This window comes from Podarcis liolepis (genome assembly GCF_965112155.1).
Source record: "Podarcis liolepis genome assembly, chromosome: 1".
In the NCBI taxonomy this organism is placed as follows: domain Eukaryota; kingdom Metazoa; phylum Chordata; class Lepidosauria; order Squamata; family Lacertidae; genus Podarcis; species Podarcis liolepis.
Window position 1 is genome coordinate 91,251,484 of NC_139554.1, and position 15,684 is coordinate 91,267,167.

The following is a 15,684-nucleotide window of genomic DNA, read 5'->3' on the forward strand; positions in this document are numbered from 1 at the left end:
ATGTAAATCCTGACCTTTTGTGATAGATTGATTTGTTAAATATGTAGCCTGGTTTCAGCCTCATAATATCCTTTTAATGTCTTCTGTAGCTGCTACGAAATTGGTTGCAAATTCCATAGCAATGTAAATATTCTGTGGACCCCAGTGCTGCCTCCTTCAGCCTAATCATTTATACTTTTTCAGAAAAAGCTAACTGACTGTTGCCAGATATCTCTTTCTGATTAAGTAGCTTTATAGTTTCAAACATAGGGTTTTGGGCACACAAGGAGTGGCGGTTTGCCACTTTTGATGGATGACTGCCCCCTTTTAGGCCTACTCAGCAGTTATCTATGTACAGTTGAATCAATGTCTGTGCTGACTATAATTTGCTGAAAGTTGTAATTAGGAAAATTAGCTAATGATTCTTGTCAAGTGTGACAGGCTCATGTATTTCAAAGTCAGTCCTGTGACTTACCAGGCAGGCAGCCTGGTACCTATTGTAATAGCTCAGTGTGGGGGTGCTTTGTGTTCTACCAGCTGCTAATTTTCTTACATCAAGCATTTCCATTTAGGAACTATAGTGTAGCTTTGCTTCCTCCTAGTCTCTCAGTTCCTCCTTTCATCACACTTAAATCTCAATATAATTTCACTCTGCTTATGAACATTATTTACCTGCTATATGGAATATGTAAAAGAAACTATATTAAAGTGTCCTTCCCATTTTTGATGATGCACAAGCTGTCATTTGGATGCCAAACTATCTCTGCATGCTGTAGAAATGTTTTTGCGGGTGTTAACAGAATCATGCCTGTCAAAGGAAGGCACAGTTGGAAAATAAGTTCTCAAATTTCATTATTTTGTTACCCGCAGTGTACCGTGTCTTCCTTCACATGAGATTTATGCCCTTGATCTTGCCACTCCAAGCCCCAGACCAGGAGCGTTGAGATAATTTATATGGCATGTTTATGATTGGAGAGCCTTCAATATTTTAGGCAGCTGGCGGGTATTGCACCCTTTCCTTAGCAGTGATAGACTAGACTGGTGGTGGGGAGGGGAGAAAAATCAACTTCAAACGGTGACAATCTCATGTTTTTGTTTTTTTTAAATCTGCAGAGCAACACAAATCAACCTCTTTTTTTCCCCCCTGACATTTTTCTTGTTGCATTCACTAATGATAAGAGATATTTTTCAGATTTTGTCCTTCACAGCTCAGAATTTTCTTCATCTTTTAAACAGCAGCAAAGTCAAAATGCAGCAACTTTGTAGCATGGTGTAATTTCAGTAGCAATGAGCAGCAGAGTTGACAGCAGCAAATTATTACTCGTAACTATAGGAGGCGCATAATGCGAATTTTTTGGATAATAAAATCTGGGCCAAGCAGATCTGGGGAGCAGTAGACTTTTTGGTGGGAGGGGACATATCTTTGTGGCAGGAAGCATTTGTCTCCTGCTTTTCTGTCTTTATCGCTCCTCTGTATTTAACATGGAGCCAGGTGCTTTGTCACAATTATACCAACAAAACAATGGATGGGAGAATGAGCAGCAGTGATGGGAAGCCCATTGTCAGTGGAGACTTGACTAGGAGTTGGCAGCAGTAGCTGTTAACAAGAACATCTGTATAGGCACTATATCGCTGAGTGCTATGTGCAGAGGAGAAAAATATTGGAATTATTTTTCCTTTGTGTCTGATTTATAGGTGTGTGACTGGCCACTGTTAACAACAGAATGGGGGATTGGTTTGACCAGCAAAGTAGTTCCTAGTGCCAATCTAGGCCTGTGTGAAAATATTAATAAATAGAGTGCAAGGTATTTTGACACACAGGAATGGGAAGATTCTTCTCAGTATATGAATGATCCTTTGGTTCATGGAAACCCTTTGGATCCAACCCACTGATTTCTTTAGTGATAATACAGTGGTGCCCCGCAAGACGAATGCCTTGCAAGACGGAAAACTCGCTAGACGAAAGGGTTTTCCGTTTTGGAGGTGCTTCGCAAGACGATTTTCCTATGGGCTTGCTTCGCAAGACGACAATGGCTTGCGAGTTCCTGCGGCCCCCCCCCTTTTTCTAAGCCGCTAAGCCGCTTATCAGCTGATCCGATAAGCCGCTAATCCGTCAATGGGCTTGCTTCGCAAGACGAAAAAACCGCTAGACGAAGAGAATCACAGAACGGATTCTTTTCGTCTTGCGAGGCACCACTGTATGTGGAAAATAGTAAGTTTCAAATCTTACATGTATTGGTTTCCGGTATTAAAAGAGCATAAAGTTGAGACAGGTTTATGATAATGTTTTGTCTTCAGTTTCATAATGTAGCTGTCTATTATGATCCAGTGTGTTTCAGATTGTAAAACTCTTCTGTTAGGGGCAAGTATAAAGACAAAACCTCTTTTACAGATCAATTTTGAACAAGGTACTTATCTTAGAAACATACTGCTGCCACTTATTCATAAGAAGTATTTGCTTCTTTTGGTGTTTTACCTTCCTTAAACTTCAATATATCATATTAGAAATCACTATACAGTGGTACCTCGGGTTACACACGCTTCAGGTTACACACTCCACTAAGCCCAAAATGGTGCTTTAGGTTAAGAACTTTGCTTCAGGATAAGAACAGAAATCGTGCTCCGGCGGCGCGGCGGCAGCAGGAGGCCCCATTAGCTAAAGTGGTGCTTCAGCTTAAGAACAGTTTCAGGTTAAGTACAGACCTCCGGAATGAATTAAGTACATAACCCGAGGTACCACTGTATTTCAAATTGTTGTAGCAATTTGGCTAAAGTTTACAGAATTTGTGAAGGGTTTGTTAATTGTGATTTGTGTTCCTTTCAGGTTTGCCGATTTTATCCGAGGAATGCTGAAACTTATACTGCTTCTGTTATTGTCAGGAGCAACTTTGTCATCCATCTGGTTCACTTTGACGTGTTTAACAACTGTCAGTCATCTTCCTTTAACTACAGGTATGCTAATGCCCAGCCTTGTCAAATAAATGGTTTTGGTAGCGGTTCTTAGATATGTGAGATGTTGGGAAAATAAGTTATATTGCAGATTAATTTTCAATAAACTGTTTTAATTCTGTGGTGCTGCTGGGCAGGGGAGATTGGCATACATTGTGGGATTTTTATTTTATTTTTTTGGTCACTTCTGAACCCCCAGTGCTACAATGTAACTCAAGCCACTTTGTAATGTATAATGAAGCAGAGGAGACAGCTGTCAGAATTGACAGTGTAAGACCAATTCACATATTCAAGACTGGACTCTTGAAATCTTCCCGTCCCTTGACTGAAGTCATTATGTCCATTGATTTCAGTGAGTCTACTCTGAGTGTGACGTATTCAGATACAACCCGTACATTAAGCTGGAAGAACTCCCTGTGTCGCCATAAACAAGTTAAAGTAAAAGAAAAGGCAATAAGAAACTGTAATTTTATTTAGTGATATAAAGCCAACAAGGGGAATTTTGAAGTTCATTAAACTGACGTGTCTTTGACAAGGTTTTCAAGACTCCTGTTAGCTGGCTGTAAACATTGGTTAAAACAAGTGATTAATTCTAACCCTTTAGCCTGACCTGCTTGGAATTCCAGTGGATAATAGTGTGTTTTGTGGTTACTTATCTGGGAACACAAGTATATAGGGAAATAATAAGCTTGTAATACGTCCAACTAATTAACTTGCCATTTCCCCTTTACTTGTTTTGTTACACCCTCTTTGTATATTACAATGGGTATTATGTACGAAGTACAGATTGTCCATAGTAATGTTAAGAAAGACAAAAAGGATATGTGGTTATTTAGTTTTGAACTACACTGGGCAAGCATTTCTGAAATTTCTTTGTTTTGATATCTTAGGCTCCCCCTACCCTACCCATCTCTTCACCCCACTTTTTTTTGCAGGTGTTGGGTGGGTTCTCATACCTTCTTGTATCTATATCTTGCAGAGATGCTTGAACTGAAATCCCGGATAGAAATTCAGTATATCTGTATAGTAACTAAGCTTCACACCACAAATACATATCGTCTAATGATATTAGACAAATGCTTGGAGTATAAGGCTGTCAGCGGCTACTAACTGTGATGGCTGTATACTACATGCAAGATCAAAGACGACATGCTTCTGAATATCATTTGTTGCGGAATAGCAGCAGGAGAGTTCTCCCAGGCTCAGGACATCCTTGTGGGCTTCCTAAAGACACCTGTTTGATCAGGTGGGAAAACAGGATACTGAACTGGGCATTCCTTTCATCTGATCCAGTCAGGCTCTCCTTTTGTTCATATTCGTACAGTTGGTAACGTTGTTGTACTTTGGGAGGAGGTGTTAGTGAAAGAAGCTGTGCCATGTTGTATTGCTGCATTTTCTGTTGTGCTCTCTTTTTCTTCCTCATCATTGTTTTTAAACTAGTCTTCCGCTTTTGTGGCTTAGTCGCTGCTCATTTCTGTTTGCTTGTTTTCCTTCACTGATTCTCAGTCCCTATCCCACTGGAGCTCACATTTGCTCCCATTCAATTTACCGAAACATGAAGTCGCTTTATTGGACTTAAGAGCTGATAATCCTTAAGATGGGTAACTGGCAGTTTATGACTTGGTAGCCTCCGCCTGAAGCTTTGTGCAAATCCATTCATCCATTTAAAACATCAGCTTCTGTTCTCCTGTTTGGAAGCTTTTTCTTCTAAAAGAGAAGGCTTAGAAGATTTTAATTTAAACTGAGAGGTGCCACTACCTGAATGTGTTTTAGAAGTTGCACCTATGCTTAAATCAGATCTGAGAGGCTTGAAACTATCTTAATAAACCTTCCTTCCAGTAGCACCTTAAAGACCAACTAAGTTAGTTCTTGGTATGAGCTTTCGTGTGCATGCACACTTCTTCAGATACACAGGTTGATGGACTTCCATTTCATGCGGCTCAATGTGGTGCCTTCCATAGTTCCAGTTACAGATAGGTAGCTATGTTGGTCTGCCATAGTCAAAATAAAAAAATTCCTTCCAGTAGCACCTTAAAGACCAACTAAGTTAGTTCTTGGTATGAGCTTTCGTGTGCATGCACACTTCTTCAGATACACACCTTGGAAGACAAGTCTTTGGTTTGATACTGTACTCTCTGTTCTGGAGAGGAGCACTGTTGGTTTGAAGCTGATGTGCTACACCTGCTGTAACTTCTGTAGCCACAGAAATTGCCTTCCCCCAGCTCTGCCATTGAACTTAAATTAATGAACGGAGCTTTCATAGAGTACCCTCTCTATATAAATATAACTCTGTCTTATTCAAATTAACTTTGAGACTCCCAAATTGTCCTTGGTGCATAGCTATAAACCAGAAATGAGTACAGCATATTGAAATAGATGTCTGGTTGAGAGGAAATACCACCAGAATTACCGAAACTATAAATTCCATTTGGTGTATCCTTTGATCTGTGTTTCATATTCTAAAATAATCAGCTCTGAAATATTTTTTTAATAAGGCAAGAAAAGTATTTTTAATAGCTGAACAAATCACGCGTTGCAGAAGCTGCTGTCTTTGAGATGGCAAATCCTTGCACCATTCTTCCCGATCAGGAGTGAAGAGATACATTGAGAGTTTCCCCCTTTGTTCTTGTCTGCACTGTTATCAAATGCAGGTAGTAAAATAAATTGTAATGAAAAGTGAAACTGTCTGAATTGATGCAGCAGGAGCAAACTTATACATTCACTTCAGTTCTTATTTACTGAGATAAAAGTGGACGGGCTCCACAGGTGAAAATCACCTCCGTCTCCCTCTGTCTCTGTTTCATGCAAAACCCACTGATCCAAAACAGAGCTGGTAGATCAAGTTTATATTTTGCCAGTCTCAAATCGCTGTTTTCAGAGATTTCAGCACACACAAAACATGATTGCCTGAGAATAACAACAACCTCTATATTTTTTTCTTGGTTCTTGTAGCATTAAGTTGTATTGCTTTTTTTCCTAGAAGACCGCTGTGACTGTAGAGATGACAGATAATCTCTCAAATGGATTTGATAGCTTTTCATTATTAAAAGCTTTTTTGGCACCCTCCTTCAAGACTGAAGGGAGTTGGTGTCTTGGAAAAGAGAATATTGGACTGTGTTTTAGTAAACCAGGTCAGTGGCTTACTTGGTCAATTCCATTGTCTATGTAACTTGCTTAGTGATTTCTGGTCTAATAGGGATGAGTTTGGTTTCTGGAAGGTTTGTTCCTCCTGTCTGCATGATAGTGTCCATGTCCCTAGTTTATTGTCACATCTTAACCAATTTGACAGTCATGCTACCATGAATTTTACCATGCATGTAAAATGGCAGGGGGTTTGAGGTACAGGGGAATTTGTGGAGTTGAAAGATAATTTTTATACGTTTTGTGAGGATATTTCTGTCAAGTGGATTAATGAAATAAATGAATTTGGCTTGCTTCCTTTGGCTCAGGTGCAGGGTGTCTTTCCTGCAATCCAACAGCATTACTTTGTGATTCTTTTGGATGTAACGTCTATACAAGTGTGGGATAGCTCAGTCTGTAGAGCTTGAAACTCTAAATCTCAGGGCCTTGGGTTCGAGCCCCACATTGGGTGGAAGATTCCTGCATTGCAGGGGGTTGGACTAGATGACCCACATGGTCCTTTCCAACTCTACAGTTCTTTGATTCTATGAAAATGGACAGTAGACTGGATGTACTTAAGTCAAGGCCATATTTTAGGGAGTAGAGGATCTTAGAAACCTTCTCACAAAGTAAATTTAATTACAGACCAAATCGGCTGGTGTGAGGGTCATGAAGTGTTCACAACCATAGGCTACAACACAGTTTCCAAGACTCTGGGCTTGCAGTGTTTCTTTATTATGCTAGGAGCCATCAGTGCAGTGCAGATACTGTAAACTGCAACTCCCGTCATATCTTACCATTGACCATGGTGGCTGGAGCTGATGGGAGATGTAGTTCAAAACATTTAGAGGGCGACATGTTTGCTTACATCCCATGCAAATTATCTAATGCTTTGTGAGAATGATCCTATGCCCATGTGGTTGAACAGATCCTGCCCCCACACTCAGTTCATAGTGAACATATTGACTACCATTCTTTCCTGTCTTACGGAACTAAGGGTGGAATTTGGTGTTGCACTGTTAGAAATCAGCTTGCCAGATGATACAATCCCCCCTTCCCTGTGGACTGTTCTGGGGGTTCTTGTGACCCCCGGAGCCAATTTCAAGGGGGCAGGGGGGAATTCCCATTGCACAAGCAGAAGCCCTTCCTCGGGGCTTCTGCTGATGGGGTTCATTAGGTGAATTCTGCCAATGATCTTCCTTATTTTTTCATACTAGTTTGGGTATTTTATATTTGTGACCAAAAACTTGAGATCATATGCTAGAGTGAAAGATTAACGTTTGGTATGACAAGTAATTTTATCCCCATAGGCAATAAAGTGTCTCATATCTGTGACTGACACAAGTTTGTTGGCCTGTCAGTTACAAGTTGATCCCATCCAAATTCAAGTTCTGTCACATTCACTTAATTTTAGTTAATTGTAAGATTAATCTTTTCAGGCTAGGGATCAGTATGCATAATAAGTTGTCTTCCCATAGAGCTGTGGGGAATGAAAACTAGAGAACCTTTCACAACAAGAAGATGATCTCTTCCTTTGACATAGCAAACAGCCTTTGTTTCTCTTTCATTCTTCAGGATCCATGTCAAGAGACTATTGCTGATATCAATATAGTATGCCAACGCAATAAATCTTCAGGTTCTAAAAGCCTCTTCTTATCTCATTCTTGTACGCCAGTACATATTTTAGCACTTGGCATGATGTTTTCTAAAGCAGACTCCATTAGTTAGAGGTCAGATTCTTATTTTTAGGTTCAATCATAGAATTGTAGAATCTTAGAGTTGGAAGGGACCCCAAGAGTCATCTAGTCCAACCCCCTGCAATGCAGGAATCTCAGCTAAAGCATCCCTGACAGAAGGCCATCCAACCTCTGCTTAATAACCTCCAAGGAAGGAGTGTCCACCACCTCTCGTGGGAGTCTGTTCCACTGCTGAACAGCTCTTACCGCCAGAAAGTTTTTCCAAATGTTTAGTTGGAATCTCCTTTCTTGCAACTTGAAGCCATTGCAACATTGAAATGGAAACAGCCAGCCTTTTCTTGCTGCATTTGCTAGAGACAAAGTTTGTCTATTTCAAACTTAACCACATAGCATTTTAAATACACAAACACAACTTTTTATGTATGTTGAACTTATATCCTTAAGATGAACTTCATGATTTTTTGACTTTTTTATTGTGCAAATGAATATTATATGGATTCAATGCATTCTCTTGATTTATATATTTGTATAGTTTTGTTCTGAAGCTCCTGTCTCACATCCACACTAAATGATATAAGGATGAAAGCCAACCAGCTATTTAAGTGCTAATTTATACGGCTTTGTGTGGTCTCTTTATTCCTGACCATAACTATGCAATATAATGGCGACCTTTGTGCTCTGGAGTAATTGAGGGAAATGGCATGATTTAATTGATTTGGTTGAACTTATTCTTTTTTCTGTTAATTAAAAGTTCCAGGGTGTGTAGCGTGTAGCTCAGATAAAGCATGGGAGTTCAAATGCAGGGCAGTGCTTGGTGACACTCAGGCTTTGGGGAAGGAATGTGAGATGGCTGGTTAAGAAGTCAGAGCTGGTTCAGCATTAATGCCAGAGCAGCTTTGCATTGACATTGGAGGTTGCACAGGGCACTGGCAATCTTTTTTAAATGATGAAGAGGGAATACACTGTGTATAACGAAAGCAGTTTATCCATGTGTCCAAGTATCTAATTTAGCATTCCCCAGTAATACATCACATTTTCAGGGCAATTGTATGTACTCTAATAATTTGATAATGGTACTTGCTGTATTGGGAGAAAGCAAAGTCAGAAGCAGCCAGATCCAAATTAGTTTCTAGGTTATACTTCCGAAGGGCTGCCTATGCATCAGGTTTAGGTAAACAAGAACTTCCAATGGTAAGGCTTGTAAGTCACTGCAAACCTGCAGCATGGGACTTTCTGTCCCTTTCCTGTATCTCTGAGAAATTCCTTATTATTCTTATAGTACATCCATCACTCTCACTGCTCAGAATATGCAAATGTTTGCATGAATATTTCAGCAATGAAACTACAGCTAGAAGTACTATTCTGCCAATGCTACGTGTTTTAGAAGGATATAACATCAAGCTAAATCTCTCACATTATCAGGCTGGTTTCTTAAGCTTTTGATTGGAACCACCTGGAGGAGCCTTCTAGTAGAAAAGGTGAGTGGCTTGGAAAGTTCTTACGAAGAGACCTTGAGTTATACTCCTAGTCAGGCATACTAGTTAACCAAATAGATCAAAATAAACATTATTTGTAGGATTATGCTGAATGTTCTCTCATTTCAGTTTTGAAGTAAAGCAGTGCTTTCATGATGGGCAAAATATACCTGCCCAGAGAAAAACAACCTTATGCATGTTCACATTATTTTGAACCTCTTAGCAGCGAATGGCAGCAGTTTGTGCCTTTTTTTCCTTTGTAGGTCTTCTTTCCTTTGTAGAGGGATTTATTTAGGTCTTCTTTTTCCTTAATAGAGCCATTCATATAATGAATGGATGACAATGCTATGTAACCAATGTGTTTTGCTATGTAGCTAATGTGTTACTATTTCTGATAATCCCAAATAGCTAATATTACTAAGCAAAAGCAAATCAAAGTCACTTCGTAGTGCTGCTTCTTTGATTACTCAAATGGTGATTTTAGCTCAGGGATCACACCCTACAGAACAGAACTGCATGATGGTGCTGCTGTGAATCCAGTCATACCTAGCTACATGTTGATGTCTGTGAGGGAACACAAATGTCATCCAGAGTGAGAGGGTAGCACTTCCTGAATAGCTGAGGAATTCTGTCCACTTTTGAAGCAAACACTGAAACTTTGCCTAATGCATGGAGAAAGTTTTAATACTGGCAAAAATGTTTAACAAAAAATATCCCTACTTAGTGCATAAAGGGGGATTAGATTAGAGAGAGAAAAAACTGGCTAAAAGCAACACTACTGAATGAAGGCTACTAGGGTACAATCCAGCCCAAGTAAAGTCTGTTTACATCTAATTGATTTTAATGAGGCAGACTTAAGTCTTTGATTACTTCTATTGAAATAAATTAGACTTAGAATTTGTCATATTTGTGCTTTTATTTGTGGCCTTGCAATGTAGTTTGCATTAGCTAGAATCATCCTCTTAGTTTTTTCAGTGGTTTGGAATTCTTAAAGGACATTCCATTGTCCTTGATCTGTTACTGTTAAACTCATTGGCTCAGCTGTGATACAGACAGATCTTTTCCTTCAGTTCCGCCATAGTCTTCCTTCCCTTCGTCTATGGGAGAAACAGTAACAAACTCTGCACCCCAAGGCAGCTTCAGTCAGCTAGCCATTGGCAGAGAGCTGACAGTCCCTGCAATTTGCAGCAGTAGCTGTGCCACCAGAGGCCATGTGAAGTGGCTCATAGTCATGAATCATCCCTTCCCTACAGCAGTAACAGCCAAGCTGAAACTGTGCTGAATTCTGCAGGTGAACTCTTTGGCCATTCTCTGCTGGACTGCTTGCCTCGGAAGGTCTGCTCCTCCTTTCAAACTTGTTAAAGAGTTAGATCATGCACAGAGAACCCTTATAATCCACTGTCACTTTTAGACTGTCCAAGTAAAATACACTAGTAAGACATATGGCAGGAGACAGTGTGTTCAGAATAGCAATGATTTGAAGCCACAGGAGGGGAGAGTGCCATTGTAGCTCTTGAAAACCAGTGGTTTTCAAGCAATGTGCTCTGGCATCCTGGGGTACCTTGAATGATGGTCAGGGGTGTCTCAAGCGACACTGGCCTCTGTCCCTCTTTTCTTCCCTTCCTCTTCTGATGCCCTCTTGCGTCTCTGCCTCCCAAAGGCTTGCGCAGCTGTTTATTGCAGCAGCCCTGGCTATAAACTCCAGAAATAAATGGTGCATCTGGGAGGCACCTTTCTTTGGGATGGGGGGGGGGGGCATCCCAGAGACCTGCAGCAGCAGCTGCCCAGAGGGCTCTCAAGGAGAGGCGAGAGGAGGCTGAGAGAAGACTCCACAAGGGAGGGTGTTTGAAAAAGAGTGAGAGAGGCTGCCAGCTCTGCAGGCAAGGGGTAACATAACTGGGCTCCTGAGCCCCACAGGAGTGCCGCAAAAAGAATGCAGTTGGTCAAGGAAGCCGTGGACTCAAAAAGGTTGAAAACCTCTCCCTCAGTCAGTTGAACCTGTTAAGTAAATACCATCAAACCCACAACGAGAATATGACCACACTGGCAGAGCCCTCACTCGATAAAATACTATGTTGTGGGTATATTTATTTCTTTTCAGGGAACATATGAATACTTTATGGCAATATTAACACACGTTCCATTCTTAAATTGCATATATGTTCATACATGTCAGTAGATTATCTTTAGCTCTGAGAAAGCCTTACCTCTTTGTTGAATCATTTTCTAACATGCAGACTTAGGCACCTGCATACATTAAAAGCTGTATTCTTCTGTTAAGTTTGCTACCCAAATTATACAGTTGCATGTTCACCTGCAATCTGTGCCCTTGTAACTAGAAAAAAACCATATGTGAGCTTGTGTGCTAATTTTCTATATGAAGAAGTAGCACCTTGTGCTATTTCTCTTGCTTGGGAAAAGCATTATTTAACAATGCCGTCAATGTAGCTTGAAGCCCAGAATGACCATAGCCCATGCTTTGATCCCTCTTGCTGTAGGCACTTTAAGATTGGAGAGTCTTGGGTATTTCTTCCTGGGGAAGTTGGAAGGAAAATGCCACAATATATGTCTAAACCAGCTTTGTTTCCCTTATTGCCTATACCAAAGTGAGCGAGAGAGTTTTGTGTTTGTATCTTCGTTATAGTTTATTACAACCAAGCTAGTTTATAATTGCTATTCCACATTTCTGTTTAATAATAATTGATAATAGTAAATCAAAGCAGCTTACACTGACATTAAATTTATCAACATAAAAACAAATATAAGAAGACATGCCCATGAAAACAGTACAGTGACAATAATAAAAGATCACTTTAAAGACATGGGCTTTGATCCAAGCGTACCCTTTTATTCATGGAATCAAGGAGCGAGTGTCAGTAACGTCACATTCCATGCTGTTCTGGAGGGTCCCTCAAATACATGCTCAGGGGTGCACTAGGTTGAAAGAGGACTGTGTGAAAATTGTCCCCCCTACACTACCATTTGTGGGTGCCAGGAGACCCTTTCCCCAAGTGGAATTCCACTCCAACCTTATGAAGTGAAGTTAGTTTAAAAATATAACCCAAAATAGCATGTATGTCTTTCTGCACTTCCTTAAAAAATGTACATTCTTTTTTAGTAAGTGTGATATCTCTTTGATTATGTTACTTAGGAAACCAGTTCACCTGAAGGAGATGGGACCTCTCATGCTGCTGTTAATGACTTTTGGTCATTTGCTGTGTTTTGTTTTGCTTTGAGGCAGAGTTCCAAAGAGTGTTTTGTTTGAAGTATACGGTAATTTCACTATGATTTTTGTGGAGAACAGAAAGTAAACCAGATTTATTCTTTAACTGCAAGCCACGTCCATGACTTTTTCATGTGAATAAGAACTTGATCGATATGCACTGGAATAAGAATATTTCTAGTGAACTGCATTAAATTGATGAACATACCCTATGGGGAAATGCTTTTTTGTTTCTGTGTAATTCCATTACTTAATTATGGGAAAGCCTGCTATGTTAAAATTACACCGCTCAGGTTTCATGAGAGACTGTTAACACTTGGCTACTTCCCTGCCAGCTTGCATAATAATTAGCTTCACGCAGAGTAAAATAGCGGGACTTCAAATGAAGTAAATATTGCTGGGCACGAGCAGGATCTGATATCACATTTTATAGGGTCAGTTAGAGGAAAACAGATTGCTAGTTCTGTCTGTTAGAAATCACCGGGATGAGTTCACAACAAATACTCTTATTCTTTACACTGTGCTCAACTTCCCAGTAACAATTGACCATCTTACATCCACTGTTGTGCAGCAAACTGAAGCAATGTCATTTGTCTTGTCTTCATTTCAGTACGGTTTTAAATACCGTTACTCAGGAGCCACCCCGTTCCCAAGTTTGCCTTGTGAAAATACATCTAATGGGATGGGGTGCATACTAAATTGAGATGAATGAGGTAAACTGGCATGGACATACAGGATGAAATCTTTGTCAGAGAGCAAGATTTTTAATTATTTGATGGGCAGTATTGTTCTGTTGAACTGCTGAGTCTTCCTCAATCTGCTGCGTCTGTTGGCTATGTTCAGATGACACAGTTAACTTGTTTACTGGGATCAGAACAAGCCTTAGGCTTTGGCTCTGTGGCCTACCAAGCCCTAAACTGCTGTTAATCTTTACTATGGTTTGTTGAAATAAGCCAGCTTTAAACTAATTATTTCAAGTTAGCTTGTTTCATACAAACCGTAGTAACCCTTGGTTTATTGCATTTGGACTAAAAGGCAAGGTGAATCAAAAGTTTACAAGTGAAAATAACTTGGTTTTGTAAACAGCAGGACTCTGTACTCTGGTGCAGATGTAACACTGGCTATTACCAAACCATCCTTTGCATATTGGTAGCCAGCCTTCGGTTTCCCCTTGGTTTCCTTAACCTTGGTTGACCATTACTTCTGCATTAGTGCTAACCAGGGTTCGCATGTGATGCTGTTCTGTACGTAAGGCAAACAGAAGAATGGATGGAATACCTAAATGCAGTATTTTGTTTTTTTCTAAAAAAAATGTTTAGGGCAAAACTCTCATATTGAAACTCTCATTTTCCTACTCATATTAAAATACTGCTCCTCAATGAGGCCAAACTTAGATTCACAAAATGTTATGGGGTATGCGTACCCCTGCATACCCCCAGAAAAAGCACTGCCTAAATGCCTAAATTGTTTTCTTAGAAAACCCCTCCCTCCCTTCCCATTTGTGTTTTTAAATGTAGTTCTACATAATCTGGTGCAGATAAAGGTGTCCCTCCACCCATCCACACAGTTTCCCTTTGCTTCTGGCTCTGAAATCCTATCACATGCCAGACTACAAAATAAAAAATCTAAACCATGATTACTTTTTATTTAAGAGGGATTAGAGGACACTTGCATTGCAAAACTGTGTTGCTGGCACCAATACAAAACAAAACACAACAACCTAGCTTGTGCAACAGATTTACTAAGTTACAAGTCTCAGTGAGGATTTTTTGTTAAATCCTTGGGAGTCGTGGCAAGGGATTGGCTCATTCTGCTTCAGCAAGAAGAGCTCATTGGCTTCATGACATTACATTTTATTTCAACTCTCCCTGAACCGTGTTGAACTTCACTTGGAACGTTCCTCTGCTTTTTTTTTTTATCCTGAAGCTGTAATCAAAGAACATACAAGGAATGAAAAAGCTTATGAGTGCCTTAATTCAACAACCTGGGCATGTTACAAAAAGAAACAACCCACAAAGCCACAATCCTCTGTAAAGGCTAACCTAATCAGTCCTATTCCAAATCTATGCCATTTATCTCTAGCAGTCCCCCCCCCCGGGTTTTGTCTCTAGGCATACCCTTTTCTATGATGAAATATGCACCTCTGCCCTGGGAAAGAATCGTAGCACACAGATGATCTGATGAATAGCTATTTGTGCCTTATATTTAAGCCCTTGCTATCCCTTCTTCATGACTCTTCATATATTAACAAGTGGGCATCTTTTTCAGCACTTCCAGAAAAGAGATACAGACGATAATATTTTCTAGCAAGAGGGAATGATTTAAATCAAGATGGTTTAAAATCAATGATTTGAATGAGCAAGAAAAAGGAGGTTGATTTAAGTCAAGTTTTCTTTTGATACTACTTCACGTATTTTCTAAAAGATGGTGCAAACTACTAAACTCTGTTAATTTACAGAATATTGCTTACCCTGTTCCATATGTACAACCAAGCCTTGCATCTCTTAGTCTCAGTATACATTTTACATACCGTATTTTTTGCACCATAACACTCACTTTTTTCCTCCTAGAAAGTAAGGGGAAATGTCTGTGCGTGTTATGGAGGGAATGCCTACGGGTGGCATGCCTACGGATTTTCCTCCTCTAAAAACTACGTGCGTGTTATGGTCGGGTGCGTGTTATAGAGCGAAAAATACGGTACTTCCTTCTTTTTCCCTGTAGAGGGAATGTCTCTAAAATGTTCTCATATAGGATCTTTCTTATGACAAACACCCATGACAATTTGCAAAGTTAGCAGCAGAATCCTATTTGCCCAGGAGTAAATCCTCTTGAGTTCAGTAGGGCTTTAACTATAAGTGAATATAGGACTGCAGCACAAGTATGGAGAATAATAGAGACCTGAGCACTGCATAAGTTTGTCTTCCAGTCTTCTTTCCGGTTGCTCCTTTCTGCATCTCTTGGTCCACATTTAACAAAAATGAGGTATCCATGACTGATAGGTCAAAGCAGGGGTGATTATTACTAGGCAGACTAGAGCTGTTGATTTTCATCAGATTAAGATGAAATGCCTATATCTGAATAATGATAAGATAGGTTCTTCATTGAGACAGAAAAATCTATCTGGATATAGCTGATGGAAGGGGTTGATTAAGTGCATATAAATGAACTGTAGGTCTAACACAGCCTTGTGACTATACCCCACCCCCAAGTTACTACTAGCCTGTTAAAAGAAAAGAAAAAG

At 39.9% G+C, this 15,684-nt stretch overlaps 1 protein-coding gene across 2 annotated transcripts in view; it reads left to right on the forward strand.

Annotated features, from left to right (window-relative positions):
* SLC49A4 (solute carrier family 49 member 4) overlaps positions 1–15,684 on the forward strand; it is a 68,799-nt gene that overhangs the window by 39,801 nt on the left and 13,314 nt on the right. For both annotated transcript variants that reach the window (XM_083490542.1, XM_083490543.1), the window contains exon 7: positions 2,804–2,931. In XM_083490542.1, the coding sequence (XP_083346668.1) occupies positions 2,804–2,931 (128 nt within the window). The remainder of the gene's footprint in view (positions 1–2,803; positions 2,932–15,684) is intronic.